The sequence below is a fragment of the Monodelphis domestica genome, chromosome 1 (assembly GCF_027887165.1).
Source record: "Monodelphis domestica isolate mMonDom1 chromosome 1, mMonDom1.pri, whole genome shotgun sequence".
Classification (NCBI taxonomy): domain Eukaryota; kingdom Metazoa; phylum Chordata; class Mammalia; order Didelphimorphia; family Didelphidae; genus Monodelphis; species Monodelphis domestica.
Window position 1 is genome coordinate 725,360,681 of NC_077227.1, and position 27,730 is coordinate 725,388,410.

General features: G+C 44.7%; 1 protein-coding gene across 1 annotated transcript; it reads right to left on the minus strand.

The window, feature by feature from the left end:
• Positions 1-5,771: 5,771 nt before the first annotated feature.
• Positions 5,772-27,466, minus strand: VAMP5 (vesicle associated membrane protein 5). The gene is made up of 3 exons (XM_007507830.3): positions 26,517-27,466; positions 10,245-10,382; positions 5,772-8,573 (listed from the first exon to the last, which is right to left on the minus strand). Exons 1-3 carry the CDS (start codon positions 26,517-26,519, stop codon positions 8,430-8,432), a joined length of 285 nt encoding a protein of 94 aa, XP_007507892.2. The 5' UTR covers positions 26,520-27,466; the 3' UTR covers positions 5,772-8,429.
• Positions 27,467-27,730: the final 264 nt, after the last annotated feature.

The following is a 27,730-nucleotide window of genomic DNA, read 5'->3' on the forward strand; positions in this document are numbered from 1 at the left end:
ATAGATGGAGAGCAGGAAGGGACCTGAAAAGCCATCTAGTCCAACCCAGAGCTTCTCAATGAGGAAACGGAATGTCCAAAGGGTTAAGTGACTTGTCCAGGGCTACCAAATGGACAGAGTATCAGAGATGGGATTTGAACCCTGTTCCAGGTTCAGCCCAATATCCGCTACACCAGACTTCCTGTCTAGAGAGATGGAACCAAGGGAGAGTCTGAACAATCTGCCATTCTACGATCTAGGAAAGCCCTGCAGAGACAATGCACTCCAGCTTAGCGTGACCCAGTGAGGAGTTGCTTAGATGGTCTGGTCTGATGACCAGGCTAAGAAGAATGATGGAGAGGCTCCTGGAAGCGTTCATCCATCGGCTCCAGCTGGACAGTTAGACTTGGGCAATGACTCATAGGGAGAAGATCCAGCTAGCAATCCAGAGGAAGAAGAAATGGCTCCAGAGGGTTTGGAAAATCAGTTGTGATTCTTCTTCCAAAGGAGAGTGAGACAGGGAGCTGTGTGAGTACTAGACCTGAGGTTAAAATCTAAGTTCAAAACTGGCCTTAGAGACCTACTCGCTATGTGACCCTGGGCAAGCCTCAGTTTCCTCATCTATAAAATGGGTTCATCACGTCCCAGGGGTGTGATGATTAAATGAGATTTTTGTAAAGCTCTTAGGAAATGTTTGAGCACCACGAAAGGGCATGTTGCTGTTGTTGCTGTTAATACCCCAGTTGGGGGCAGCTGGGTGGCTCAGTGGATGGAGAACCAGACCTAAATATGGAAGATCCTGGGTTCAAATTTGGCGTCAGACACTTCCTAGCTGTGTGACCCTGGTCAAGTCACTTTACCCTGTTGACCTCCGTTTCCTCCCCTGTGAAGTGAGCTGGAGAAGGAAATGGCAAACCATTCCAGTGTCTCTGCCAAGAAAACCCTAAATGAGGTTCCTAAGAATTGGACATGACTGAACAAGCACAGCTGGCTTCCTTAGCATGCCACTGATGGATGACAGGAGTACTTTGTGTGTAACCTCTAACACAGTTTGGCATGCATTATATATACTCCATATATCTGGTTTGGTCTGTGCTTTCTTTACTTCACTAAAAATATGCTGTAACTTTGTGGTTTGGTCACACTCAATTCTCTGTCTCCCCATCTTGGCAGAGATACTGGAGGGGTTTGTTGTTTTCCTCTCCAGTTTATTTGGCAGATGAGGAAACTGAGGCCAACAGGGTTAAGTGACATGCCCAGGGTCACACAGCCAGGAAGTATCTGAGGCTATTACCATAGGTGCATCCTATTTTTCCGAGAGCAGAAGAAAAGCTCAATTTTCCTCTCTTTGGGGCCAAGTTCTTCCAGGACTAAACTCCCGTCATATGAGTCCGGAACAGGAACTCCTTTTTTGGAAAAGGATGCTATGAGTGACTTTTTTTTTTAACCAATTACATATAATAACAAATTTCCTCATAAGTTTTTGGAATTTGTATGATCCAAATTGTCTCTCTCTCTCCTCCCCTGTGCTGGCAAGCAATTCAGTCTGGGCGTATTATCCTGCAGAATATATTTCCATATTGTTCATTTTTTCATGAGTAATCTTATAAAGCCAAGACCCAAATAACAAGTGAAAAATCTTCCGTTTTGATCTGCATTCTGACTGCAAGCGCTCTTTCTCGGGAGGCGGAGAGCATTCTTTGTCCAAAGTCCCTCGGGATTGTCCTGGATCTTTGCATTTCCAATAGTAGCTAAGAATGAGTGGCATTAAAAAATGGGGTCCAACAACCAAAGGGGCACTTTGATGTCCTGGGAATGCCAAGCTGTAGATCAGGAGACTAAGAGGGGAGGGAAGGTTTTCCTTTGATTTATCTGAGCAATAGAGCAGCCAGATCCGATATCGTTCCTTAAGTTTGTGCTTTATTTTATATGCAAAAGTATATTATTTGAGGGGGAGCCAAACATTTATTAAGCATCCACTGGGTGCTAGGCACTCTGCTAAGAGCGTAAAAAAAGAAAAAGATCTCATTTGGTCCTAACAACAGTCTTAGGAAGTAGATGCTGTTAGTATCCCCATTTTACAGATGAGGAACTGAGGCAAACAGAGGTTAAGTGACTTGCTCAGGGTCAGACAACTAGTAAGTGTTCATGCAAAATTAGGAAGAAGAATCTTCATGGGCTGGAGGCTCAGGAGACAGTCTTAATGAATTAATAAAATACTCTGTGATCATCTTCACACTTACAATCCCAGAGCAAACCAAGCAGAATCTGGGCAGTTACCAGAAAGCTGGCAGTGCTTCCTAGTGAATCCATCAAATCCAGGCTGCCAGCCTACTTTTGCTCATGTGTGAAAGAGGCCAGGGCTGGCAGCTCAAGCTTCAATTGCCATCTGACGGCTTCAGCAGAAATTGTTCTCTGAATAGCTTCTCCAGGGTACATCCCTGGGAGGCACGTGGATAGACCTGCCATCCGCCTCTGGGATTGCCCCTTTGGTGCCCACCGAAAGGCAGGAGCTTCTGCACAGAGAAAAATTACCCTTAGCTGGCTGGCCTGGCCCTGACGTCCTAATGCAATCTGCAAAGCCTCAGAAGAGGGGATGGCGTGTGCGCTCAGAACTGCTGTCTCTCTTGGTTGAGAAATTGGTTGAAAAATAAACCAACCCCGTCCCTAGTTTCATTCAGAAGAACTCAGAGAGGAACAAGCAAATACGGTGTGATACTGGCGACCACAGTCAGACACTCCAACAAAGGGCCGGTGTCTTGCTAAGAAGGGAAAAAACAAGAGCAAAGGCTGCTAATAATCGGAACTAGCATTTGGAGGACACTTTAAGGTGGCCTAAAGTATCTTTTAAACCTATCAATCTATCTGTGTATCTATTTGTCTGTCTGTCTATCTATCTATCCATCTATCCATCTAACTGTCTATCTATCTATCTATCTGTCTGTCTGTCTGTCTACTTGTCTATGTATCTGTCTGTCCATCTGTATTGATGTATCTATCTATCAATCATCTATCTGCCTATTTACCTATCTATCTACCTATCTGTGTCTGTCTATGTATCTATTCTATGTGTCTATGTATCTATCTGTCTGTCTGTCTATGAATCTATCTATATCTATGTATCTGTCTGTCTGTCAGTGTATTTATTATTCTCTCTATCATTTTATCTATTTATCTATCTGTCTGTATCTATGTATCTGTCTATCTAACTATCTATCTGTGTATCTATTATTCTTTCTTTCTATCATTTTATCTATTTTTCTATCTTTCTATTTTTCTAGCCATCCATCCATCCATCCATCCACCCATCTATCCATCCATCTCTTTCTCTCTCTCTCTCTCTCTATCTGTCTGAATCTATCTGTCCATCTGTATCTATGTATCTGTCTGTCTGCCCATCTATCTACCTATCTGTCTGTCAGTGTATTTATTATTCTCTCTATCATTTTATCTATCTATCTATCTATCTATCTATCTATCTATCTATCTATCTATCTATCTGTCTGTCTGTCTGTCTGTCTGTCTGTCTGTCTGTCTGTCTGTCTACCCATCTATCAAACCTGATACAAGTCTGTGAGATAGTTGCTATTATTAACTCCATTTTATAGATGAGAAAACTAAGGCTGCTAGAAGTTAAATGCCTTCCCTGGCTAGTAGGTATGCGAGGTTGCATTTAAATTCAGGTCTACCAGTGAGGCATCCCCTGGGGTGCCTACTTGCCTCCCATAGATTTAGAGCCGGAAAGGACCTTGGAGGTTATTTGGTCCTATCCCAATCAAATTAGGTAATAATTATAAAGTGCTTAGCACAGTGCCTGCACACAGTAGGTGCTCTCTATCTAAAGAGAGTGGGCCACTGGAGAGCTATGCCCTATGGAATAGTTGAAAGACTAAGGGGCCCTTCCTTACATGTGAGACCCATTTATCAGCTTATTGCATGGAGTCGTGAACGTCAAATGGAACCTGTGCATTTATCATACTATGTGATGTTCTTGGCTTGAATGCTTTGTAATCTACTTCTGCATGTGTTCCTAATTGCAAATACACTTCTAACATGGATGATAGCTGTATTTGTACTGGATAATTAGGACCCACTGCCCAATTTAGCAAATTAAAAAGCTCTTTTAGTGACCCCAAGCTCCCCTATGAAACAAAGACCCACTTTATCAGTACCAATGGCGTCCTCTGAGGTTGTATGAATGTATTATAATCTTGGGCAGCTAGGTGGCTCAGTGGATTGAGAGGGATGTCCTAGGTTCAAATCTGACCTCAGATATTTCTTAGCTGGGTGACCTTGGACAAGTCTAGAATGTTTTCCTAGCCTTACCACTCTTCTGCCTTGGAACCTTTTCCCAATATTGATAGTACGATGGAAGATAAGGGTCTAAAAAAAAGAATGTGTACTAATGAACACTACAACCTCTGAAAAACAAAGTTATTCTGCATGAACAAAATCAATGCAACTAGCATAAGAAAGGAATTTGTCAATTGGGAGAAAAATCTTTGCCTCACTATCTCTGATAGGGGTCTGATAGCTAAGCTATACAGGGCACAAGCATACTATAGTAGAGCCAATTTTCAATGCACATTAGAGGATTGGTGGTGGTGGTGGTCCTTCGTTTGGAAGAGGACTGATGATATCCCTGAGGTGATGCTTAACTTGCTTGTGATTTGGACTTCTGCTAGGCAGTTGCACGAAGTCATCAGCCTCACTCCCTCTTCCAGTCATCAAATTCCAGTGGTAAGACAAGAAGAGAGAGTTTTTCCAAAGAACTGTGAACTATGTGAAAGAGAGCCCCAAATCATTAGGCATAAAATGATCGCCAATCCAAACAACTCTGAGGTTTCCCCTCACACTCAGATGGTGTGATGATGACAAAGACAACAAAAGCTGGGACTAGGGGATGCTGAAGGTGGAACACTAATAGGCTGCTGATGGAGCCACCAATTGGTCTGACCATTCTGGAAAACAATTTGGAATTATGCTTAAAAAGTACCTCAAATGCCCCAGAGATTCCACCACCAAAGAACACCAAGACAGAAAGAATATCCATTGCAACACGCTTTCTGAGATTAAGAACAGAAAGCAAAGTCAACCTACGAAGCCTGAGAAACAGGTCAATAAATGAGAGAATGTGAATGTAACAATATTACTGTGCCACATTGGGGTGTATGGGGTGCTCAGGGAGGGGTAGCATCTCTGGTATGGAGGGCTTGTCGTGCCCTCTTAGGGCAGCTTTCCAGCCTCTGACCCTCACCTGACACCCAGCTCTCACGTGTGGCTCCCAGTAGCTGCTAGCATGCGGCAGTGGCCACACCCCGGGCAATGGCTTTGACAGGTCGGCTAAACCTTGTGAGGGTAGCCATTGGGTCGACGTGGACCCCTGGTGAACCAGGGCTTTGCTCACCCAGCATGTGAAGACTGCTTCGGCTGAACAGACGGAAGAAACCAACAAGAAGGTTCAACGGCTGAGAGGGCGACGCAGCAAAGCACTGTGAAGTGCTTAGGGCGTGTTGGAGCACAAAAGACAACACAGCCATCCAATGCCGCTGAGGAAGTCTCCAGGTGTAACGATTCTTTGTGCCACTGGATCCAGGCTTCCAACGCCGAGAGAGTGGGACTGTCTCTGTGCATCGACTTTTCCACTTAAATCTTCATGCACAAGTGTCTTTGTGCACACTCATCTATACACCATAGATGAAAACGCACAAAGACAATCGTCATCCTCGGTTAACGAGAGACTACCACTATACTACCGTACTACAAGGAATTATGAGCGTGGAGAATTCAGAGAAGTATAGGAAAACTTTTATGAACCGATGCAGATTGAAATAAGCAGAACTAGGAAAATAATAGACATTAGTAAACTAGGAAGACAATAATATACACACCAAGGATGACAGTGGAAATGGAAAGAACAACCAAAAAACATTCCAGAGTGAATTCTGTGGAGTTGTAACGACAAAGCTTGGGTTCGAACAATAGCTTTTAGAATTGACCTCCTCCCCTTTTTGCAGAGGAGGTGGACACTTGATGGGGAATACTGCAAATTATTTCAGTTGTGCTTAGTTTGTCAGTTATTTTGCTGAACTTTTCCCCTGCCCCTGCATTTTTTTATTCTTTGCTATAAGGGTTGGCTTTCTGGAAAGGGATTGGGGGGAATATGTTGAGAATCTAAAGTGATATGAACATTAAATATATTAAGAAAAATTTTATATAAAAAGATGAGCTGGTCATAATATGGTGAGGGCTCATAGACAGTCCTAGTGCTCCACTGATATCCCTAAAATTTTAAGAGGAAGCAAGGACTGTGCCCTTTCTCCCCCTACCCCAATTTATTGGATAAACTCTGTGTCAGACCCGCAGGAAGACCCAGACAAGAGAAACACAGGATGAGTAGGTAGGGATGTGTTGCAGGCTACCCTGTTGGGGACAAACCCTTAAGAGAGCTCAGATCTACTGGAGTATTGGGGAATTTTTGTGGAATAGTTTTTCACTTGGCCACGGTCATCCTGGTAACAAGGAGATGAGTTGGGCTTTAGATCCAGAGCCTTGGACTCCAAACCCTGTGATGCTTCCAGTGTACTAGACTCAGTTCCTTGAAGTCTGGGCTGGAGGTCCTTTGGTGTCACCAGCACGTTCAGTACCAGAGAGCTTGTCTAAGTCCACAATCAATGCTGGTCTTCTCCTAATGCTCACTAGACATCCACCTCCAAAATTTGCTTGAATGGTTGCTAAGGAGGCCCAAGCAAAGGCTCCAGGGCTGGGGATGGGCTTACTAAGCACCTCTCTCCTGGTTTTTCCATTTTTCTCTGCCCTCTGCTTCTGGCTTGCCCTGGCTCATGGATGACTCACAGATTTTGGTGGGAATTCAAGTCGCCCCGAAAGGCCACTTGACACCTTGAATTCTGGTCCCATCAGCTAAATCAGAGGAAAGGTCAAGCTTCCCATACCACCTGGCTGCAAGCTCAGTCTCCCAGCAACCGATATTGGATCTAGGAGCTAATCCTGGGTCATTCTGGCCTTCCACTCCCCCTCCCACCCAACCCCAGCTCATTACCCAGAAGCTGTAAGGGCACAATCCCCTTAAACTGGGCATTCAGCTCCTCCCAGACACTGAGAAAGTAGGATGCCTTTACTCCAGGCCACTCAGGAAATAATGCCTTTTCTGAAGAATTAGAAAGGGGAAAAAGGGCACCTAGGGGGCTCAGTGGATTGAGAGCCAGTCCCAGAGATGGAATGTCATGGGTTCAAATTTTACTTCAGATACTTCCTGGCTGTGTGACCCTGGGCAAGTCACTTGACCCTCATTGCCTAGCCCTTTCCACTCTTCTGCCTTAGCACCAATACACACGGTATTGATTCTAAAACAGAAGCTAAGGGTTTTATTTTTAAGGAGGGGGGATAGGATTTGCTTGATAATAAGGATGCCAATGAAGATAACTTTCTATATTTGTTTTGTTGGTTTTTTGAGCTGGGTCTCCTGTCTTAGCTGGGCTGGACAGACAGTGGGCCATTTAACAGCTGGACTAGATGGCTTCTGAGGTCCTTTCTAGACCTGAGGTCTAGCACTTCCCTATGGAAAAAAGGAGGAAGGAAGTGGCTGCCATTGTCCTTGGGTTCTCAGTAGGAACTTACGCACAGTTATTGAATCTTGGGAGTGGGGAAGAGTCATGTCTTGAGATCCTGGAACGTAGCCTGTTATGGTGCCAGAGAGAACTCTCTCTTGATTCTGTATATCAGGCCAGAGGACACCCTCCAAGTACCATCGAGGCAGGACTGCCTCTGAAGCACAAAGAGGAAAGCTCTGGAGACGAGAGATCAATAACCTGAGGTGGACCATACGTTCATAAATCTAGAGCTGGAAGACACGCTAGAGACTTGTTCTCACAAATGAGGAAAATGAGGCATATTAAGGCATTAAGCATCTCACCCAAACCAGGAAGAAAGTGTGTGAGAAAAGATTTGAACCTCCACTTGTCCTGTCTCCAAGTCCAGTACCTTATCTGCCAGGGTATGCTCTAGGAAAAGGCCATCTAAGTTGGAGAGACACTATGTCCCTTGAGGATGTGGGCTTGGAGGCAGTGGACTTCCTAAGCAGAGGGTGGCCCACCCTGGGGAGAGAACAAGGAGGGAACCTGCTCTGACCCTTTCATACAGAAACCAGACTTTTTACCCAACAGTGGTATTTACTAAACTCTGTACGGCTAGCAAGGGAGCAATATAGCTTGGACCCTGTAGGGCTCAGGGTCATCAAGGCTCAAAGCATCAATGTCTAGTAACCGTGCAAAGCGGTGAAACCAAGTTCACCAACGAAAAGTTCCCAAAGTTTTTCCAACTCCATCGCCATCCATGGTTCTCAGGGCCCTCCCGGCACATGAGGCTTGGCGGTCAGGCTGGGATTGGCCTCTCTTCCCCCGAGTTCTGGCCTTGGATGCCGAGGCTCACGTCTAGACGACATAGATGACCAGCAGCGTGATGAGAATGACTACCAATATGCTACCGATGACCACGCCCAGTATCACTCGCCACTGGATGTTCTCCCAACGCTTCTTCTGGGCCAGGGTCTTGGTGGTCTTGCTGAAGGCAGAGCTCTGGAATGACAAGTAGAGGAAGAAGCTTAATGGAGGGTCCCAGCATGGGAGATTTGGGGCTGGAAGGAGGCCTGTGAGGTTATCTTGGCCAACGCCCTCACGTTTCTCTTTGCAGCTTCCTAGACCACTGTTATTCCCAGGTAGCCCTTTTTTCAAAACTTTCTCTCTCTGTCTCTGTCTCTCTCTCTGTCTGTCTCTCTCTCTCCCTCTCTCTCTGTTTCTCTCTCCCTCCCCCCTCTCCCCCTCTCTCTTTCTCTCTCCCTCTGTCTCTGTGTGTCTCTCTGTCTGTCTCTGTCCCTCTGTCTCTGTCTCTCTCTCCCTCTCTCTCTCCCTGACTCTCTCTCCCCCTCCCTCTGTCTCTGTCTCTCTGTCACTATCTCTCTCTCCTTCTCTCTCTCTCTGTCTCTCTCTGTCTCTCTGTCTCTCTCTCCTTCTCTCTCTGTCTCTCTCTCTCCCCCTCCCTCTCTCTCCCTCTCTCTCTCTGTCTCTCTCTCTCCCTGACTCTCTCTCTTCCTTCCTCCCTCTCTCTGTCACTATCTCTCTCTCCTTCTCTCTCTCTCTGTCTCTCTCTCTCCCTGACTCTCTCTCCTCCTTCCTCCCTCTCTCTGTCTCTCTGTCACTATCTCTCTCTCCTCTCTCTCTCAGTCTCTGTCTGTTTCTCTCTCTGTGTGTCTCTCTCTCTCCCTCCCTCTGTCTCTGTCTCTCTGTCACTATCTCTCTCTCCTTCTCTCTCTCTCTGTCTCTTTCTGTCTCTGTCTCTCTCTCCTTCTCTCTCTCAGTCTCTGTCTGTTTCTCTCTCTCTCTGTCTCTCTCTCCCCCCCTCCCTCTCTCTCTCCCTCTCTCTCTCCCTCTCTCTCTCTGTCTCTCTCTCTCCCTCCCTCTGTCTCTGTCTCTCTGTCACTATCTCTCTCTCTCCTTCTCTCTCTCTCTGTCTCTTTCTGTCTCTCTGTCTCTGTCTCTCTCTCCTTCTCTCTCTCAGTCTCTGTCTGTTTCTCTCTCTCTCTCAATAATTTTTTGTAATTATTTTCTGACATTTTGCAATTCAGATTCTCTCCCTACCCTTCTCCCTTCCCCAAGGTGGTAAATAGTCTATTACAGGTTATATTAATATATTGGCTCTTACTTAACTCCTGAATTCCACCCTCAGAGAGAATCTAAATCTAAGAGGTACCTCAAAAGTTATACCATCCAAGCCCCTCATTTTTCAGGTAAGGAAACTGAGGCAGACACGCAGTTCAGTGCCTTGCCCAGATTCACTCACCTCAGTGACTAAAGCAAGTCACTTTAGATACTAAGGTGTCTAAAGTGAGATTTGAACCGGGTCTTCCTGACTGGGAGCCCAGTACTTTCTCCACAACAATAACATTATTGCACATTGAGCCCTGGCCCAGCGTTTCTTGCAGCCCTCTTGGACTTAAGAGCCAGAGAATCTCCTTTCATGTTTTGTCCACAACTTCCTTTTTCTGCCTTTGGAAAAGCTGAGGGCTGCAGGTACCACTAGTAAAGTGCCTGGAAAAGACACTGGTCAGGGTTCCTTCCCATCATCTTCCCACCTTAGGGACTTCCTCCCCAGCCCAGCCCTGCCCCCGGCCCCTCGCTCAGTTCCCGTCCTGCTCCTGGGTCATTCTCTCAGCTCCATTCCTCTCCCTGGTCCCCCATTCCTCATCATACCATATCTAGGAGCTGGTCAGACCTCTGCTCCAGTTCGGCTAGTTTGCCATCCCGCTCCAGGACCCGCTCAAAGTTGTTCAGCATGATTTCGGTCACTTCATCTGCCTGCCGCTGGCATCTCTCCAGGTCCTTTCCTGCCTGGGTACCAAGGCCAAAGTGAAAGCACGTCCCTTCTCCCACACACACTTCACCTTTGCCACCAAGCCTCAGAGCCCTCCTTCCCCTCCTCCTTCCATTATGGCGGACATAGAAGACAGGGTGGTAGAACCTCCCTTCCCATCTTTCCAGTAAGGAAGCCATGGCCCAGATGGGTTAAGCAACTTGTCCAAGGCCACACGCAAGGAATGGAACCAGCATTCAGACCCATATTCTCTGGCTGAAGTCATCACTCTCTATTGCACTACACTGGACCTCCTCCTCTTCTAGTCCGTCTCCTTAGAGGTCCACGGGAACTTAGAGATTGTCTAATTCAACTCCTTATTGGAGAGATGAAGAGAATAAAGGTCCAAAATGGGGAGTGATATTCCCAAGATCATACAGAAGTATAGCTAGGTGGCTCAGTGGATAGAGAGCCAGCCTAGAGATAAGAGGTCCTGGGTTCAAATCTGGCCTCAGACACATCTTAGCAGTATGGCCCCATTGTCTAGCCCTTACTACTCTTCTGTCTTGGAACCAATATTTAGTATTGATTCCAAGATGGAAGATGAGTTAATAAAAAGATGGCATTGAGAGCTGGAAGAAATCCTCCAGATGGCTGAGTCTAATATTCTCCTTTGATTTCCTCCTGTTCTCTTTCCTTCTTTCTCTTCCACTTCTATTAAAATTTTATCAATGCCTTTTGTTCTTCCATTGAGGTCACTTTCCAATATGTTACTCCGCCTCCACCACCACCAAATCCTTCTTGGCAACAAAGAAAAATGGCTAAACAAAACCAACCAACTTGGTGATCACAACTAACACCACCTACTATTCTGACTCATCTTCCTCCACCTGTCTCCCAAGTGGAAGGAGGAGAGGCTTATTATCTGTTCTCTGGGACCAAGATGAGTCATTATAATCCAACTCCATCATTTCATGGGAGATACTAAGCAGCACTAAAAGGAAATGACTTGCCCAAGATCAGTCCATTAGGCAAAAAGCAGTTATTAGGCACTCACAATGTCCCTGGGCAGCTAAATGGAATAGTAGAGCATTTAGCTTGGAATTAGGAAGACTCAGCATCATGAGTTCAAATCCAGTCTCAGACTCTTAAAACCTGTGTGACCCTAGACAAGTCACTTAACTAATCCTGTTTGCCCCTGACTGTAAACTGAGCTAGAGAAGGAAGTGGCAAACTACCCCGAATGGGCTCTTGAAGAGTCAGACATGATTGAAAAATAACTGAATCACAATTGTCTCTGCCCTTAGGGAGCTCACTTTTTAGTGAAAACAATATGAAAACACCTCTAGACAGGCACATATAAAATACATAGAGTGTAAATGACAGGGAAGTAACTGTAAGTGGGAATTGAGAATAGGTGGGTTGGGAAGGTCTCCTGCAGAAGGTCAGACCTGGAGGGGCAGCTGGGTGGCTCAGTGGATTGAGAGCCAGGCTTAGAAATGGGAGGTCCTGGGTTCAAGGACTCAGTCACTTCCTAGCTGTGTGACCCTGGGCAAGTCACTTGACTCCCATTGCCTAGCCCTTACCACTCTTCTGCCTTGGAACCAAAACACAGTACTGATTCCAAGATGGAAGGTAAGGGTTTAAAAAAAAAACAAAAACCTTCCAAGCTAGGACCAGAGTAGGGAGACCCACCAGCCTCAGGCCATTGCCCAAATCTAGGTGAGGGGGGATGAGGGCCTCCACCAGTGTGTAGCAAATGAAGGAAAGAACAAAGAAATATTCATGAATTAAATATTGTGCCAAGAGCTGTGGGGATCTTTGCTGAGTCATGTTTCAGCCTTGTCCAACCTTTTGTGACCCCATTTGGGGATTTCTTGGCAAAGATACTGGAGTGATTTGTCATTTCCTTTTCCAGCTCAATTTACAGATGAGGAAACTGAGGCGAACAGGGTAAGTGACCTACTCACGGTCCCACAACTAGGAAATGTCTGGGACCAGATTTGAACTCAAGCAGATGAGTCTTCCTGATTCCAAGTCCAGTGCTCTGCTCTCTCTACCTAACTGCCAGGAATACAAATCCAAGAAAAGAAAGGAAATATCTTCCCTCAAGGAGCTTCCTTCCTTCCTTTCTCTCTCTTTCTTTCTCTCTCTCTCTCTCTTTCTTTCTCTCTCTCTCTCTCTTTCTCTCTCTCTCTCTTTCTCTCTCTCTCTCTTTCTTTCTTTCTTTCTTTCTTTCTTTCTTTCTTTCTTTCTTTCTTTCTTTCTTTCTTTCTTTCTTTCTTTCTTTCTTTCTTTCTTTCTTTCTTTCTTTCTTTCTTTCTTTCTTTCTTTCTTTCTTTCTTTCTTTCTTTCTTTCTTTCTTTCTTTCTTTCTTCTTCCTTACCTTCCATCTTGGAGTCAATACTGGGTATTGGTTCCAAGGCAGAAGAGTGGTAAGAGCTAGGCAATGGAGGTGTAGTGACTTGCCTAGGGTCACACAGCTAGGAAGTGTCTGAGTCCAGATTTGAACCCAGGACCTCCCATCTCAACCTGGCTCTCCATCCACTGAGCTACCCAACTGCCCCCACGAGCTCACTTTCTAATGGGAAAATCAACCCATATTCAGGAGTTCAGGAGTGGCAGGATGGAGCCACCGGATAATCCGTTGACAGCTTTTGAGTTTCCCCCTCAGTGGATCAGAGACTAGACCACATGTGTCCATATTCCCAGCCCAGTCGGACCTGGCTAGGCATCCTCCACCCACCTAGGGAGGCTTCCTCTCCTTTGGGAAGTGGAGGGACTTTCTGCGGAGGACAATGGACTACCCTCAGCTTTTATGACAGGGAGCAAAGATGAGGCAAGCCAGAATCCCCCACTGGAATGGTCCGAAGGGATGTGCTGTGTAAGGCTGAGGACAAAGGAAAGCCCAGCTCCCCTTTCCAAGCAAGCTCTGAGACTGGCCAGACCAGTTCTGCCTCCCGACCCACCCACATTCTTAGGGAAGATGAAAGTTTTCCCTTTGCTCTCAGGAAAATCACAGCCTTCGCTTCCCCTGGCAGGGTTCTGCTTGAAGTGGAGCTCACTGAGACCAAAGTAATTTCATTTCAGCTTGAGCTGGCAGCCTGACCCATGGACGCTTGTTGATTTGGGAGACGGAAGCCAGGAGGGACCCAAGACTCCCAAGGCTGAGGGACCAAGCATGGTGTGATGGGAAGAGCCTTGGATTCTGACCTTCCTCTAAAAGGCTGTGTGGCTTGGGCACGTTGCTGAACTTCTCTGGATATTTCCTTATTGGAGCTTAGCACATAGTGGGAGCATAAGAAATGTCAGGGGCAGCTGGGTTGCATAGTGGATAGAGCACTGGGCTTAGAATCAGGAAGACTCATCTTCCTGAGTTCAAATCTAGCCTCAGACACTTACTAGCTGTGTGACCTTGAGCAAGTCACTTAACCCCGATGTTCTAGCATTTGCCCTCTGCCTGGGAGTTGTTACTAAGACAGAATAAGGATTTAAAGAAGAGAAAAGAAAAGAAAGAAGAGGAAAAAGTAGAAATAACTTAAAGATGGAAATGGCAAACCATTATAGTATCTTAAAAAAAATCCTTACTTTCTGCTTTAGAAGCCATCAGTTACAAGGCAGAAGAATGGTATGAAGGAGGCAAGTGGGGTTAAGAGACTTGCCCAGGGTCACCCAGCTAGGTCATATTTGAACCCAGAACTCCCCATCTCCAGGCCTGACTTTCTCTGCCTTGAATCATCTAGCTACCCTCTCCAGGATCTTTACCAAGAAAATCCCAAATGGAAACCCAGAGTCTGACAGGACTGAAACCAACAACCACTTCATCAACTGTTGACTCATTAGTGAAATCAGCATTAAAATACTTTCCCTCCCTTCATCCCTCCCTCCCTGGGTTGTGGGTAGAAAAGTACTTTGTTAGCCTTAAAAAGAAGAGAGATGGTTTCTGGGAAGGGGAGGAAAACCCCCAGCTCTAGAGGGATTGTGAAATAGGAACCATTAGAGGAAAAGGAGGGATGGGGAGAGCTCCAAAGCAAAGATCAGGGTCTGGGAACTTTAACATCCAAATCAGATCAGTTGCAGCCAGCACTGAGCAGATGAGCAGAACACCATCTCTAGCCACTCTCAGCCCCATCATGACGTTCCTCAAGCCTTCCCAACCACACCACTGACCCTTTCCCTTCCTGGCTGACCACCTCTTGTCTGGGCTATGCATATTACTGTGGACTGACTGGTCTTTAAAAAATAACCCTTATCTCCCTTTTTAAAAAGCAGTTAGGACACTTTAATTACATTTTTAACATTTTTTCCAAATCATAAAAACACTTTAATATATTCCTGTACAGTTATATACTTTATATGAAACAGCGAGGGCTGTTCTAGGACCAGGATCCTTTTTTTTTTTTAAACCTTCACCTTCCATCTTAGAATCAATAGTACATATTAGTTCCAAGACAGAAGAATGGTAAGGGCTGGGCAATGGGGGTCAAGTGACTTGCCCAGGGTCACACAGCTAGGAAGTATCTAATGCCAAATTTGAACCCAGGACCTCTCATCTCTAGAGTTGACTCTCCATCCACTGAGCCACCCAGCTGCCCACTGCCCCCAGGATCTTTTTTTAATTCATTAAGGACTTAAAAAATATAAATACTATAATGAACCATTGATTAGATCTAAATACAGTAGTTAAGCGTATATGCTGCTGGAAAGCGAAGCAAGGGCTAGACAATCAGGGTTAAGTGACTTGTTCAGGGTCACATGGCTAGAAAGTGTCTGAGGCCAAGATTTGAACCCAGGATTTCCCATCTCCAGGTCTGTTCCTCTACCCACTGTGTTACTTAGCTGCCCTTGTTGAATGCCTTCTCTTTTTCTTTCTTTTTTTTTAAAACCCTTACCCTCTGTCTTAGAACCAACACTGTCTATTGATTCCAAGGCAGAAAAGCAGTAAGGGCTAGACAATCAGGGTTAAGTGACTTGTCCAGGGTAACACAACTAGGACATATCTGAGGCTAGAGTTGAATCCAGGACTTCTCACCTCTAGGTTTGTCCCTCTATCCACTGGGTTACTTAGCTGCCCCTGTAGATTTCTTCTTCTTCCTTTTTAAACTTTATCTTCTATCTTAGAATCAATACTACATATTAGTTCCAAGACAGAAGAGTAGTAAGGGCTAGGCAATGGGGATTAAATGATCTGCTCAGGGTCACCCAGCTAGGAGGTGTTTGAGGCCAGATTTGAACCCAAGACCCCTTGATTCCAGGCTTAGTTCTCTATCCACAGTGCTGCCTAACTGTCCCTTTTAATTTATTTTCAATTCAATTCAAGAGGGCAACACACTCTTATAGGTTTCAAGCCAGAGAGGTCTGGCTCTAGTGCTAGCCCTCATTTTCACAGATGAGAAATTTCATCTTCACCAAGAGAAGGAAATTGATTTGTCCAAGATCACACAAGGAGGATAATACCAATAACTGGCATTTATGTAGCATTTTAAGGGTTGTAAAGCACTGTAGAAAATGTCTCATTTGATCCTCACAACAATGGGAAGTAACCAAAATTTTTATCATCTCCATTTTACAGATGAGGAAACTGAGGCAGGTTACCTGTCCCCTAGTGTTTGTGATTGGAGTTGATGTCAGGGCTTCCTGACTCCACGTGTGGCATCCTAGCATTGTGCTACCTCAATGTGGCAGATATAAGTGGAAGATGTAAGATTTGAACCCAGGTCATTTAACTACCAGTCTATTTCTCTTTCTTCCATGTCATACTTCTATTCTCATGGTTTCCTGGATGGGAAGTCCAGCATGGGGTTGTAGAAAAAAGTAGAAAGATGGCAGCTAGGTCCTGGGTTCAAATCTGGTCTCAGACACTGCCTAGCTGAATGACCCTGAGCAAGTCAACTAACCCCTATAGCCTAGGCTTTACTGCTCTTCTGCCTTGGAACCAATACATAGTACTGATTCTAAGATGGAAGGTGAAGGTAGAAAAGAAAAAGAAGAACTGTGACTGATTGCGAATATTCCAGAATATGTTTAAGATTCTGAAGTCATTACCCCTAGTGACTCATTTGCTCCTCTGGGAAGTGGGCAGTAGAGACATTATTCCACTGCTGGAGAAGACAGGGTTAACTCTGAGAGGGCCATTGATTCTCAGGTGGAAGGTAAAGGTTTAAAAAGAAAAAAGAAAACCCCATGGATGGACAGTATGGTGTGCGGGGCAACAGAGAGTCAGACAGTCCCAAACCACAACCACCCAGAGCAACGAAGGCTCTGAGTGAGAGACAAACTGCCGGGCTGCATCCAAGGAAGGAATTCCCATTCCAGAAGTCCTCTATAACCATCAATTCTTCACAGAACCAGTTTTTTAAATCCAAGAAACCATTTTAGATACTTTGTTACTGTCTCTGTTTCTCTAGTCCATGAAGACGTCTATATGGGAAGGCCATGGAGTAACAGTAAATAATAAATACTAACAATACTTTAATACTAAAGTATAAGCTATTTTTAAAAGTTGGTCCAGTTTTCCTGGGGTATTCATTTATCTATCATTTATGTATTGTATATACACTATTTTATAGGTTATAATATATAATAAAGATATCTCATTTATATTTATATTTTATTATTATAACAAATATATTATTTATCTAAAATTTATATAATTGTTTTACTATATAAAATATATTCGCATATTATAATAATATAATATATTAAGCATAAGTAAATTATATAATATCTATTTTATGTTATAGTAATATATAATAAATATATAGCATTTACTTATATTTAATATATATCACTTTGTTATAATAAAATATAATAATGCATATATTCTATCATTTATCTATATTTACACACATCATTTTATGTTATAATGATATATGTTATTTATCTAAATTTTATATACATCATTTTGTTATATTAATATATCAAATTATTATAATATAACATGTATATTATAATATAACACATATTAAGTATAGGTAAATCATATAATATATATCTTATGTTATAGAAATATGATAAATATATAGCATTTACCTATATTTAATATGTCACTTATAATAAATTATAATAATGCATATATTCTATCATTTATCTATATTTATATACATCATTTTATGTTATAATATATATTACTTATCTAAATTTTATATGCATCATTTTCTGTTATATTAATATATTGAATTATTATAATATAACATGTTATATTATAATAATATAACACATATTAAGTATAGGTAAATTATATAATATATATCTTATGTTATAGAAATATATGATAAATATATAGCATTTACCTATATTTAATATGTCACTTATAATAAATTATAATAATGCATATATTCTATCATTTATCTATATTTATACACATCATTTTATGTTATAATATATATTACTTATCTAAATTTTATATACATCATTTTCTGTTATATTAATATATTGAATTATTATAACATGTTATATTATAATAATATAACACATATTAAGTATAGGTAAATTATATAATATATATCTTATGTTATAGAAATATATGATAAATATATAGCATTTACCTATATTTAATATGTCACTTATAATAAATTATAATAATGCATATATTCTATCATTTATCTATATTTACACATATCATTTTATGGCATAATGATATATGTTATTTATCTAAATTTTATATACATCATTTTATGTTATATTAATATATCAAGTTATTATAATATAACATGTATATTATAATATAACACATATTAAGTAAAGGTAAATTATATAATATATATTTTATGTTATAGAAATATATGATAAATATATAGCATTTACCTATATTTAATATGTCACTTTGTTATAATAATGAATATATTCTATCATTTATCTATATTTATACACATCATTTTATGTTATAATAATATATGTTATTTATCTAAATTTTATATATATCATTTTATGTTATATTAATATATCAAATTATTATACTATAACATGTTATAGTATAATAATATAATACATATTAAGTATAGGTAAATTATATAATATATATCTTATGTTATAGAAATATATGATAAATATATAGCATTTACCTATATTTAATATGTCACTTTGTTATAATAAAATATAATAATGAATATATTCTATCATTTATCTATATTTTATGTACATCATTTTGTGTTATGATAATATGTAATAAATATGTTGTTTATTTATATATATTTCTATATTATCCCATATGTAATAATGATACCAAATCTCTATTGCTTCATTCGTGTATCTTTTTCAGGGCTTTAGAACTGGAGAATGGAGGCATCCTCAGGGCAGGTTTGGCTGAGCATCAGAGGCCAGAATGGGGAAGTGAGACTATTTTCTGCTTTCTCCTGAGAAAAGGCATTGCTGTCATTTCATTACTCATTTTGGGAATCTACTCTTTGTAACTATTTGTATCAATTTCTTTAAAGTTCTCACCTTCTCTCTCAGAATCAACACTGAGGCTCAAGGGTGGTAAGGGCTAGACAATGGGGGTTCGGTGATTTTTAGGGGGAAATAGTTTAGTTTTGCCCAGGGTCCCACAGCTAGGAAGTGTCTGAGGCCAGATTTGAAACCAGGACCTTCCATAGCCAAGTCTGGCTCTCAATTTACTGAGCCACCTAACTGCTCCCATCTGAATGAAATTTAAGGATAAATCAAAAGACCTGGGTTCCAATCTCCACGGGAATATTCTCCAACCTGAGTGACTTACACAGTAAGTTGCTTAACAGTCTGGGCCTCGGTTTCCTCATCTATAAAATGGGAGGGTAGGACCAGATGGCCCCTGAAGTCCCTTCCAGTTTGAAATCTGTGATCTTGTGACTTAAGGCTTATCCTATGTGGAGCTGGAAGGCATTTCGGAGAGCCTTCGATGGGACCTCATTTTCCGAGGGGGAAATCAAGGCCAGCACAAATCCCAGAATCCCCGAGCTGGAAAGCCATTCCAAGCCCTCTGGTGGAATCTGTAACTGACCAAGCATCCCCTCGGAGAGAACCTCCAACAACTGGCCAGGCAGCTTTTGCTTTAAGACGCCGGTAAAGCGGGACCCCTGCCTCTGCAAGCAGCCAATTCCATTTTTGGACAGCTCTCTTTGTTAGGAAGTCTCTCCTTACAGCAAGACCAACTCTGCCTCTCTCCCACTTCCCCCCATTGTTCCTGGGCCTGTTCTCTGGGGTGAGAAGGAACAAGGCTCTTCTGTCTGCCACTTAAAAATCCTTTAAATAGTGGTCAGCTATCCTGTTCCCCCCAAAGGCTTCTTCTCTTCTCTGGCTCAAAACAGAGTCATTTCCTTCAAATGCGCCTTCTGTGGCATGATCTCAAGCCCTTTCCCTTCCTGGCTGCCCTCCTCTGGACCCTCTCCAGCTTGTCAGTGTCTTTCCTAAATTGGGTGAGCTGCCCCTGCGACTGCCTATCGCTTCGGAGGGGCTATTTTTGGGCCCCACAGCTGTGCTCCCAGCTCACTTTCCCTCCTCTACCCCCTTGCCAGGCTCGTACCGTTGGAGCAGGAAAAGACCCTGGGGATCACGTCAGAATCCCAGAGAGGGGAAGGGGCTTGCTTAAAGGTGTCATAAATTTAACAACGTGGCAAAAACTCCAAACTCATTCCTTTTTTTTTTTTTAATCCTTACCTTCCATCTTAGAATCAATACCAAGGGCTAGGCAATGGGGGTCAAGTGACTTGCCCAGGGTCACATGGCTAGGAAGTGTCCGAGGCCACATTTGAACCCAGGACCTTCTGTCTCTGGTCCTGATTCTCAATCTCCTGAGCCTTTTCGCTGCCCCGATACTCATTCCTTTACAGGCTGCTTTCTCTTCTGCTCTCTACTAGCTTCTGGGGTCAAATGTGTGCCCAATTTTAAGGACCAGATTCTATGTAGGGATTATCTAGGAAGTGAGGATAACTTGGATAATGACAGAATTTGAATGGGTCACCCAGAGCAGGGTATATGGGGGGGGGGGAGGAAAGGGAGAGGGGGAGAGAAAGAGAGAAAGAGAGAGAGAGAGAGAGAGAGAGAGAGAGAGAGAGAGAGAGAGAGAGAGAGAGAGGGAGAGAGAGAGAGAAGCGAGAGAGAGAGAGAGAAGAGAGAGAGAGGAGAGAGAGAGGGAGGGAGAGAGAGAGACAGAGAGAGAGAGACAGAGAGAGAGAGACAGAGACAGAGAGAGAGACAGAGACAGAGAGAGAGACAGAGAGACAGAGAGAGACAGAGAGACAGAGAGACAGAGAGAGACAGAGACAGAGAGACAGAGAGAGACAGAGACAGAGAGAGAGACAGAGAGACAGAGTGAGAGAGAGAGAGACAGAGACAGAGACAGAGAGAGAGAGAGACAGAGACAAAGAGAGAGAAAGAGAAAGAGAGAGAGAGAGAGAGCGAGAGAGCACTCTACCCCCACTTTACTGATACTTTTCTGGGCTCTGTGCCTCAGCTTCCATTCAATCATGCTTTTTAATTAAAAGGAGAAGAAAAAGAGCAGCCAGGCTTGGAGTCAGGAGGACCCGGGTTCAAATCCTTAACTTGAGAATTAGATCAATTCTAAGGCAGAAGAGCAGCAAAGGCTAGACATTTAGGGTGAAGTGACTCATTCAGGGTCACCCAGTTAGGAAGTATCAGAGGCCAAATTTGGACCCAGGATATCCAGACTCCAGGCCTGGCATTATATCTAGTATACCACCTAGCTATCCTTGTAATAAATAGCCTTCTGATCAATACTAATACTGAAGGTAAGGGTTTGTTCTTAAAAGGGTAAGAAGACTCGAGCTCTCTGGGGAGGGGGAATGGAGGAGGGAAGGCTATATTTTGAAACAGAGTAGGGGCATGATATAAAAACAAAAGATAGTAATAAATCCTTTTTAAAAAGAAATGAAGAGGGGGCAGATGGGTAGCTCAGTGGATTGAGAGCCAGGCCTGGAGACCGGAGATCCTGGGTTCAAATCTAGCTTCAGACACTTCCCAGCTGTGTGATCCTGGGCAAGTCACTTGACCTCCATTGCCTAGCCCTTACCACTCTTCTGCCTTGGAGCCAATACACAGTATTGACTCCAAGACAGAAGGTAAGGGTTTAAAAAAAGAGAAAAAGAAATGAAGAGGGCAGCTGGGCAGCTCAGTGAATTGAGAGCCAGAGACAGGAGGTCCTGGGTTCAAATATGGCCTCAGACACTTCCCAGCTGTGTGACCCTGGGCAAGTCACCTAACCCCCATTGCCTAGCCCTGACCACTCTTCTGGATTGATTCCAAGATGGAAGGTAAGGATTAAAAAAGAAAGAAAGAAAGAAATGACTTGGCTCGAATATAACAAGGCTTTAAACATTCCTGCCTTCCATGCAATCTGGACCAATATTTTTTTTTAATTAAAAAACCAATTTAGAAGTGTTAATTGTTTGTGTAGAAATGGATAAAGACAGAAGATAGACTCCATATATGCATGCATATTTGCAATGTGTTTTCCAGTTATAGCTGTCAAAACTCCATCTTAATTACATTCTTAACCATTTGAAATGAGTGGTCTAAAAAAAGAACCGGCTCTGGGAATAGCGCCCAGGTCCCAGGAGAAGGGAATCTCCCAGAAGGAAGGCAGGGTCTCTCTCCAGTTTTTGTCCACTGCCTGGTCCAGGCACCTGCAGGCAGGAATGGAGCCTTGGACTGTTTACTGGATTGATTTCCTCTCTTCGCTGTGCTGGCCAGTAGAAGACCCTGCCTTCCCGAGGCATAATTAAGCCTGCAAAGTAAGGCAAACACCCAGGACACAGATCATCTGAAGGCAAAGCCGCAGGAAATGAATTATTTGCTAAATTGTGTGCTATGATGAGCAGGAGAATGCAGGGGAGTTTCAAGATGAATGAGAACTGAGGTTGGCAGCTGGATGAGACTTGATCTAAGTCTTGAGGGGTGGATGGGCAGGCAGGGGGAGGAAGGACATTCCAGCCAGGCCACCCATATGCAGGAAGGTCCAGTGGTTAGTGTCAACAAAGCTGTCACCTCTGAGGAGTAGCCCTAAAGGGGAGGAGCTGTCCAGGAATGGGAGTTGGAAAGGGAGAGGAGGACCAATTTTGAGGTATTCAGAAAGAGGAATGTAGGCTTAAAGTGGGAGGAAATGGGAGACTTTGAAAGTTTCTCAAGGGAGGAATATCATGAGGAAAACAATGTATGAAGAATAACACCAGCTGGCATTTACAGAGTTCTTCAAAATTTAAAAAGCGCTTTCTAGGGGGCAGCTGGGTGGCTCAGTGGATGGAGAGTCAGGAGGTCCTGGGTTCAAACCTGGCCTCAGACACTTCCCAGCTGTGTGACCCTGGGCAAGTCACTTGACCCCCATTGCCTAGCCCTTCCCACTCTTCTGCCTTGGAACCAATACCCAGTATTGACTCCAAGACAGAAGGTAAGGGTTTAAAAAGAAAAGAAAAAGCACCTTCTATATTGTCATCATGTCACTGGAGGGTCCAAGAGCCCTTCCTGGCCCAGCCACCCCACACTCTCTTCAAGCCCAGAAGGTAGATACACCAGTTATTTTACAGGTGAGGACGGAGACTCTAAGAGGTTAAACATTTTGCACCACTAAGAAGGGTCAGAGGTGGGATATTCACCCCGTCCTCTTGCCATTACTCCGCAGCCCTTCATCTTACACTCATCACCCCCATTTGAGCCTTCCAGAGGGGGGAGGAGGCTGACTGGGACCCACTTGTAAGCAGGAGCAGCCCCTTCCCCTGGGAGATGGATGGGCTGCCTGTCACTGCTCCTGTCCATTCTACCTGCCCAGCATCTCTCCTCTCAAGCCTGAATCACTTCGTGCTTTCCGGCTGATCTCCCTTCACTCCATCCACACTCAGCTGCCCAAAGTGATCCTCCTACAGTGCTTCCCAGTCACTCCTCACTGCCTGTGGGATCACACAGAAGACTCTGCCTCGCTTTCAAAGCCCTTCAGAGTTTCTTCCCTTTCTAGTCCCTTTTAATCTAATCCCTGCCACAGAATTCATGAGCTAAGTAATGCTGCCTCCTTGCTGTTCCTCAGTCAAAAGAGCCCCCTGTTTCCTCTGCAGTTCCCCATGCCTGGAAATCTCTCCCTTCCACCTCTGCCTCCTGGCCTGCCTGGCTTCCTTCAGGTCTCACCTAAAACCTCACCGCCTGCAAGAAGTCTTTCCTATGAGTTCTTTCCACTTCCTAACTGTGTGACCCTGGGCAAGTCACTTAACCCTGACTGCCTGGCCCTTGTCACTCTTCTGCCTTAGAACTGATCCTAAGACAGAAGACAAGGCGTTAAAAACAAGTCCTTTGCCTCTGAGATTTTTCCAGTTTATCCTTTATACGTCTCGTTGGTAAATAGTTATTCCCATATTCACTCTCCTATCCTTGCCATTAGATTGTAAGCTCCCTGGAGGCAGGGACCAGGCTTTGACCTTTCTTTGAATCCCCAGCCCTTAGCACACTTTCATAAAGAAGTCATTGTCACGGCTTAAAAGGAGAAGCTAAGTAGCACAGTGGACAGAGGGACAAATGTAGAGATGAGAAGTCCTGGGTACAAATCTAGTGTTCTTTTTCTTTTAGGGTTTTGTTGTTGTTGTGTGAGGGGTAGAGGAGAGAAATAGAGGAGCCTGAGAGAGAGTCAATATAAAGTTACTACAGGTGTTAAAAATTAAAGCAAGAGGGGGCAGCTGGGTAGCTCAGTGGATTGAGAATCAGGCCTACAGACTGGAGGTCCTGGGTTCAAATCTGGCCTCAGACACTTCTCAGCTGTGTGACCCTGGGCAAGTCACCTAACCCCCATTGCCTAGCCCTTCCTGCTCTTCTGCCTTGGAGCCAATACACAGCATTGATTCTAAGACAGAAGGTGAGGATTTAAAAAAAAAGACAAAAAAATTCTTAGTGACTAAGATTATCCTCCATTACCTTGCCTGTATCTCGTATATCCCTGGTTATTTTCACGGTTGACTTTCCCATTAGAATGCAATATGTTTTGCGTGATCATACATATATAACCCAGTCTGAATTGCTTGCCAGCTTCCGATGGGGGGAGGGAGACAATTTGGATCATGTGACTTTGGAAAAATTATGTGGAAATGTGTTATTAAAATAATTTTTAAAAAGAATGTAAGTTCCTTGAGGGCAAGAACTATTTTTTTCTTTCTCTGTGTACCTGGGACTTAGCACAGTGTCAGGCACATAGAAAGCCCTTAGTAAATGTTTGCTGACTGATTCAACGACTATTCCACTAGACTAAAAGCAAAGGAAATAACCCAGGCTGTGGGATTCTAAGGGCTGAGATAGTGGATTCTTCCTCCAGCTCCTTGAGTATCAAATATTCCTCCTCCTCCTCCTCCCAGGTCCCCTTCCTTTACCCCATCGCTGCTCAGGGGTCCTGACCTCTGTCTCCTCCGAATCCCTCATTTCCTGCCCCAGCCCCCCATCTCCTCCACTATCTTCTTCCTGCTCTCTTTCCTCTTCCTGCCTCTGGGTCCCTGGAGATGGAGTCATCCAAGCCCTCTGAACCTCGGGGCCAACACCACATCCATATCTCTGCCCATTCTGTCCTCCACCGCAGTCTTAAAACCCCAGATGATTTCCTGGCAGCCACAAAGCTCTCCATGGAGCACCCTCTGTGGGGAGGGAACGGGGGATGCTGGGAAGAATGGACAGCGTCCCAGTAACAGGGTGGCCTGGGGAATCTGGGGTCAGAGCTGAGGGGCAGTTCTACAAAGGGTTTTCAAGCTGGAAATGTTTGTAGTATCTCAGCAAACTCAGTGGGATCTCTTTTTCTGGCTTCAACTGAGCAAACCTCTTACTAAGAGGCAGCTCCATCCTTCCAGTCCAGCACGGCACCTCAGTGCACGTGTGACCCTGAAGAAGTAGACTACTTGGCCTCTCTGAGCCCTGGTTTCCTCATTAGTTCAAATGAGTATAATAAAATCACTCACCTCCACCCATCTCCCAGCCCCATAGAATCATGGTGCGGACCAAATGTAAGGAAGGAAATGAGGAGAGAGTAAGCACCTACTATGTGCCGGGCACCCTGTGCTCGGTGATTTGCAAATACCACCTCATTTGCTGCTCACAACAGTGGGAGCTGCTGTTGTCCCCATTATGCAGCTAAAGGAAACTGGGGCAGACAGAGGTTAAGTGATTTAAATGGAATTAAGTAGGGAAAGTGCTGTATAAATATAAGTTATTGTTATATCAAGGAGCTGGGATTGCTTTGGTGAGGAAGTGAATGTACTCCAGTGGATCTGATGTCAGAGGATCCAAGTTCTGCCAGCTACTAGCTGTGTAACTGGACAAGTCACTTAGAACCTCACTTTGGGGACAGCTAGGTGGTTCCTAGAGACAGGAGGTGCTGGGTTCTAATCTAGTCTCAAACACGTCCCAGCTGTGTGATCCTGGGCAAGTCACTTAACCCCCATTGCCTAGCCCTTACTGCTGCTCTTTGCTTTGGAACCAAATCACAGTATTGATTTTAAGACTGAATAGGTAAGAGTTTAAAAAAAAGGAAAAGCCCACCCCTCACTTGGCCTTGGGTGCCTACTTTAAATACGATGCCTCTCGGTCTGGCTGGGTCCTATGATCCCACAGATTCTCTCCATCTAGGCAGATAGCAAGCGGCTCTAACTTAGTCTCAGAGAATTGTCTGATGCCCTGCTTTGTCCTTTGTCAACCAGCTGGTGAAAGTCGGAGGCTAGAATCTGAACCCAGATCTTCCTGGCTGGAAGCCCAGGGCTCTCATCTTTATAGCCTGCCGCATACATCATAGGTGCTCGATAAATGCTTGGGGCTTCGCCTAGACTCGCAGCTACCTGTGGATAGCTGTTATCAGTGATCCTCGGGGCTATCTCCGGGGCTTTCCTGGTAACTTTCCCGCGCCCCCGCCGCGGTTGCTCTCAGAGGGGTCTCCTCCCCTTCGTGCCCTTCAGCCGACCCTGCCGACCTACAGATTCCTGGGGATCGGAAGGGGGGCTGCTGGGGCGGAGGGAACAATTTCTGCACGGGAAGCCCGAGTCCCATTTTGCTCTGGGTGGTTCTGGTAAAGTCTCCAGGCCCCCCCCTGCACTGTGCTCCTTCCTGGCAGGCTCTCACCTGCGCCAGTCCATCAGGAACTGGGACAGGAGCTCAGGCTGGCCCCCTCCCTCTGGGCCCTCCCCTTCCCCATCTTCTCCCGGAGCCCCCCGCCCCCCAGCCCCTCTCACCATGCTGGCGCTCGCAGTCCCTCTTGTATCCTCTCGTCAGTTCCCTGGTCTGGGACAGTGCGGGCTGGGGGTACAGAGACACACTAGGAGGAAGGAGGGAAGAGGCGGAGCCGGCCTCAGAAAGGGGGGCACCTCCTGGGCGGGTGGCAGGGCTGAGGAAAGTGTGACTCCGGGCAGCCCCTGGACCGCTGTAGGCAGAGGCGACGAAGCAACGCAGGGAGACCAAAGTGAAATCGAAAGTCCCCTGAGGTTGGCGGGGAGCCCCGAATCGACCTGTCCTCTTGCTCCACGAACTTCAGCCCCTCAGCCTCCTTCCAGGAGTTAAGAAAGAGCAACGCGAGAGCAGCGTGACCCTGGGCAAGTCCCTTAACCCCCAGTGCCTAGCCCTTCCCGCTCTTCTGCCTTGGAATAAATACTTGGTAGTGATTCTAAGGCGGAAGGTAAGGGTTGTTTTTTTTTTTTAAAGGAAGGAAGAAAGAGAGAGGGGAGAAGAAAGAGGGGGGGAAAGGGTGGTGGAGAGAGACAGAAGAAAGAGCGGGAGAGAAAGAGAGAGAGAGGAAAAAGAGAGAGAGGGGGAAAGACAGAAAGAAAATGAAAAAGGGAGAAAGAGAAAGGGGAAAAGAGAAGGAAAGGGAGATAGAGAGATGAAGAAGGAAAGGGAGAGAGAAAGCGGAAGGAGGAGAGAGAGGGAAGGAAGAGGAGAGGAGACAGAGACAGAGAGAGATAGCGCAAGGAGAGAAAATCATAAGGAGACATTTGGACTTTGTTGGGTGGGGAGTAAGGGCTGGGGCTATTATCCCACACCCTAGGGCACCTGAAAAAACAGGGTTCTGGACCACTGGCCAGAGCTGCAGCGTCATAACTGAACTAGAGGCTGACTCCCTATTGCCCCTAGGACAAAAGACAAAACTCCTTTGTCGGACAGTTAAGCCCAGGCTATGAGAGCAGCCTGCCTCTCCTGGCTGGTTCCTTCCGAGATGCCATCCCCCTTCCCAGCATTCTAAGGTCCAGCCACCCTGGCCTTAGCCACAATATTTGGTACCCCATCTCCATCAGTGCCTTCACACAGGTAGAGGCCGTCCCCTTTGGGCTGGGAGACACTCCTTCCTCACTTCCTGGCTTTGTAGAATCTCCCGTCAAAGCCAAGCCTAAGGGCCACCTCCTACAAGAAGCCGTTCTTCACCCAATATTTACAGATAGGTGTATCTGCTCTT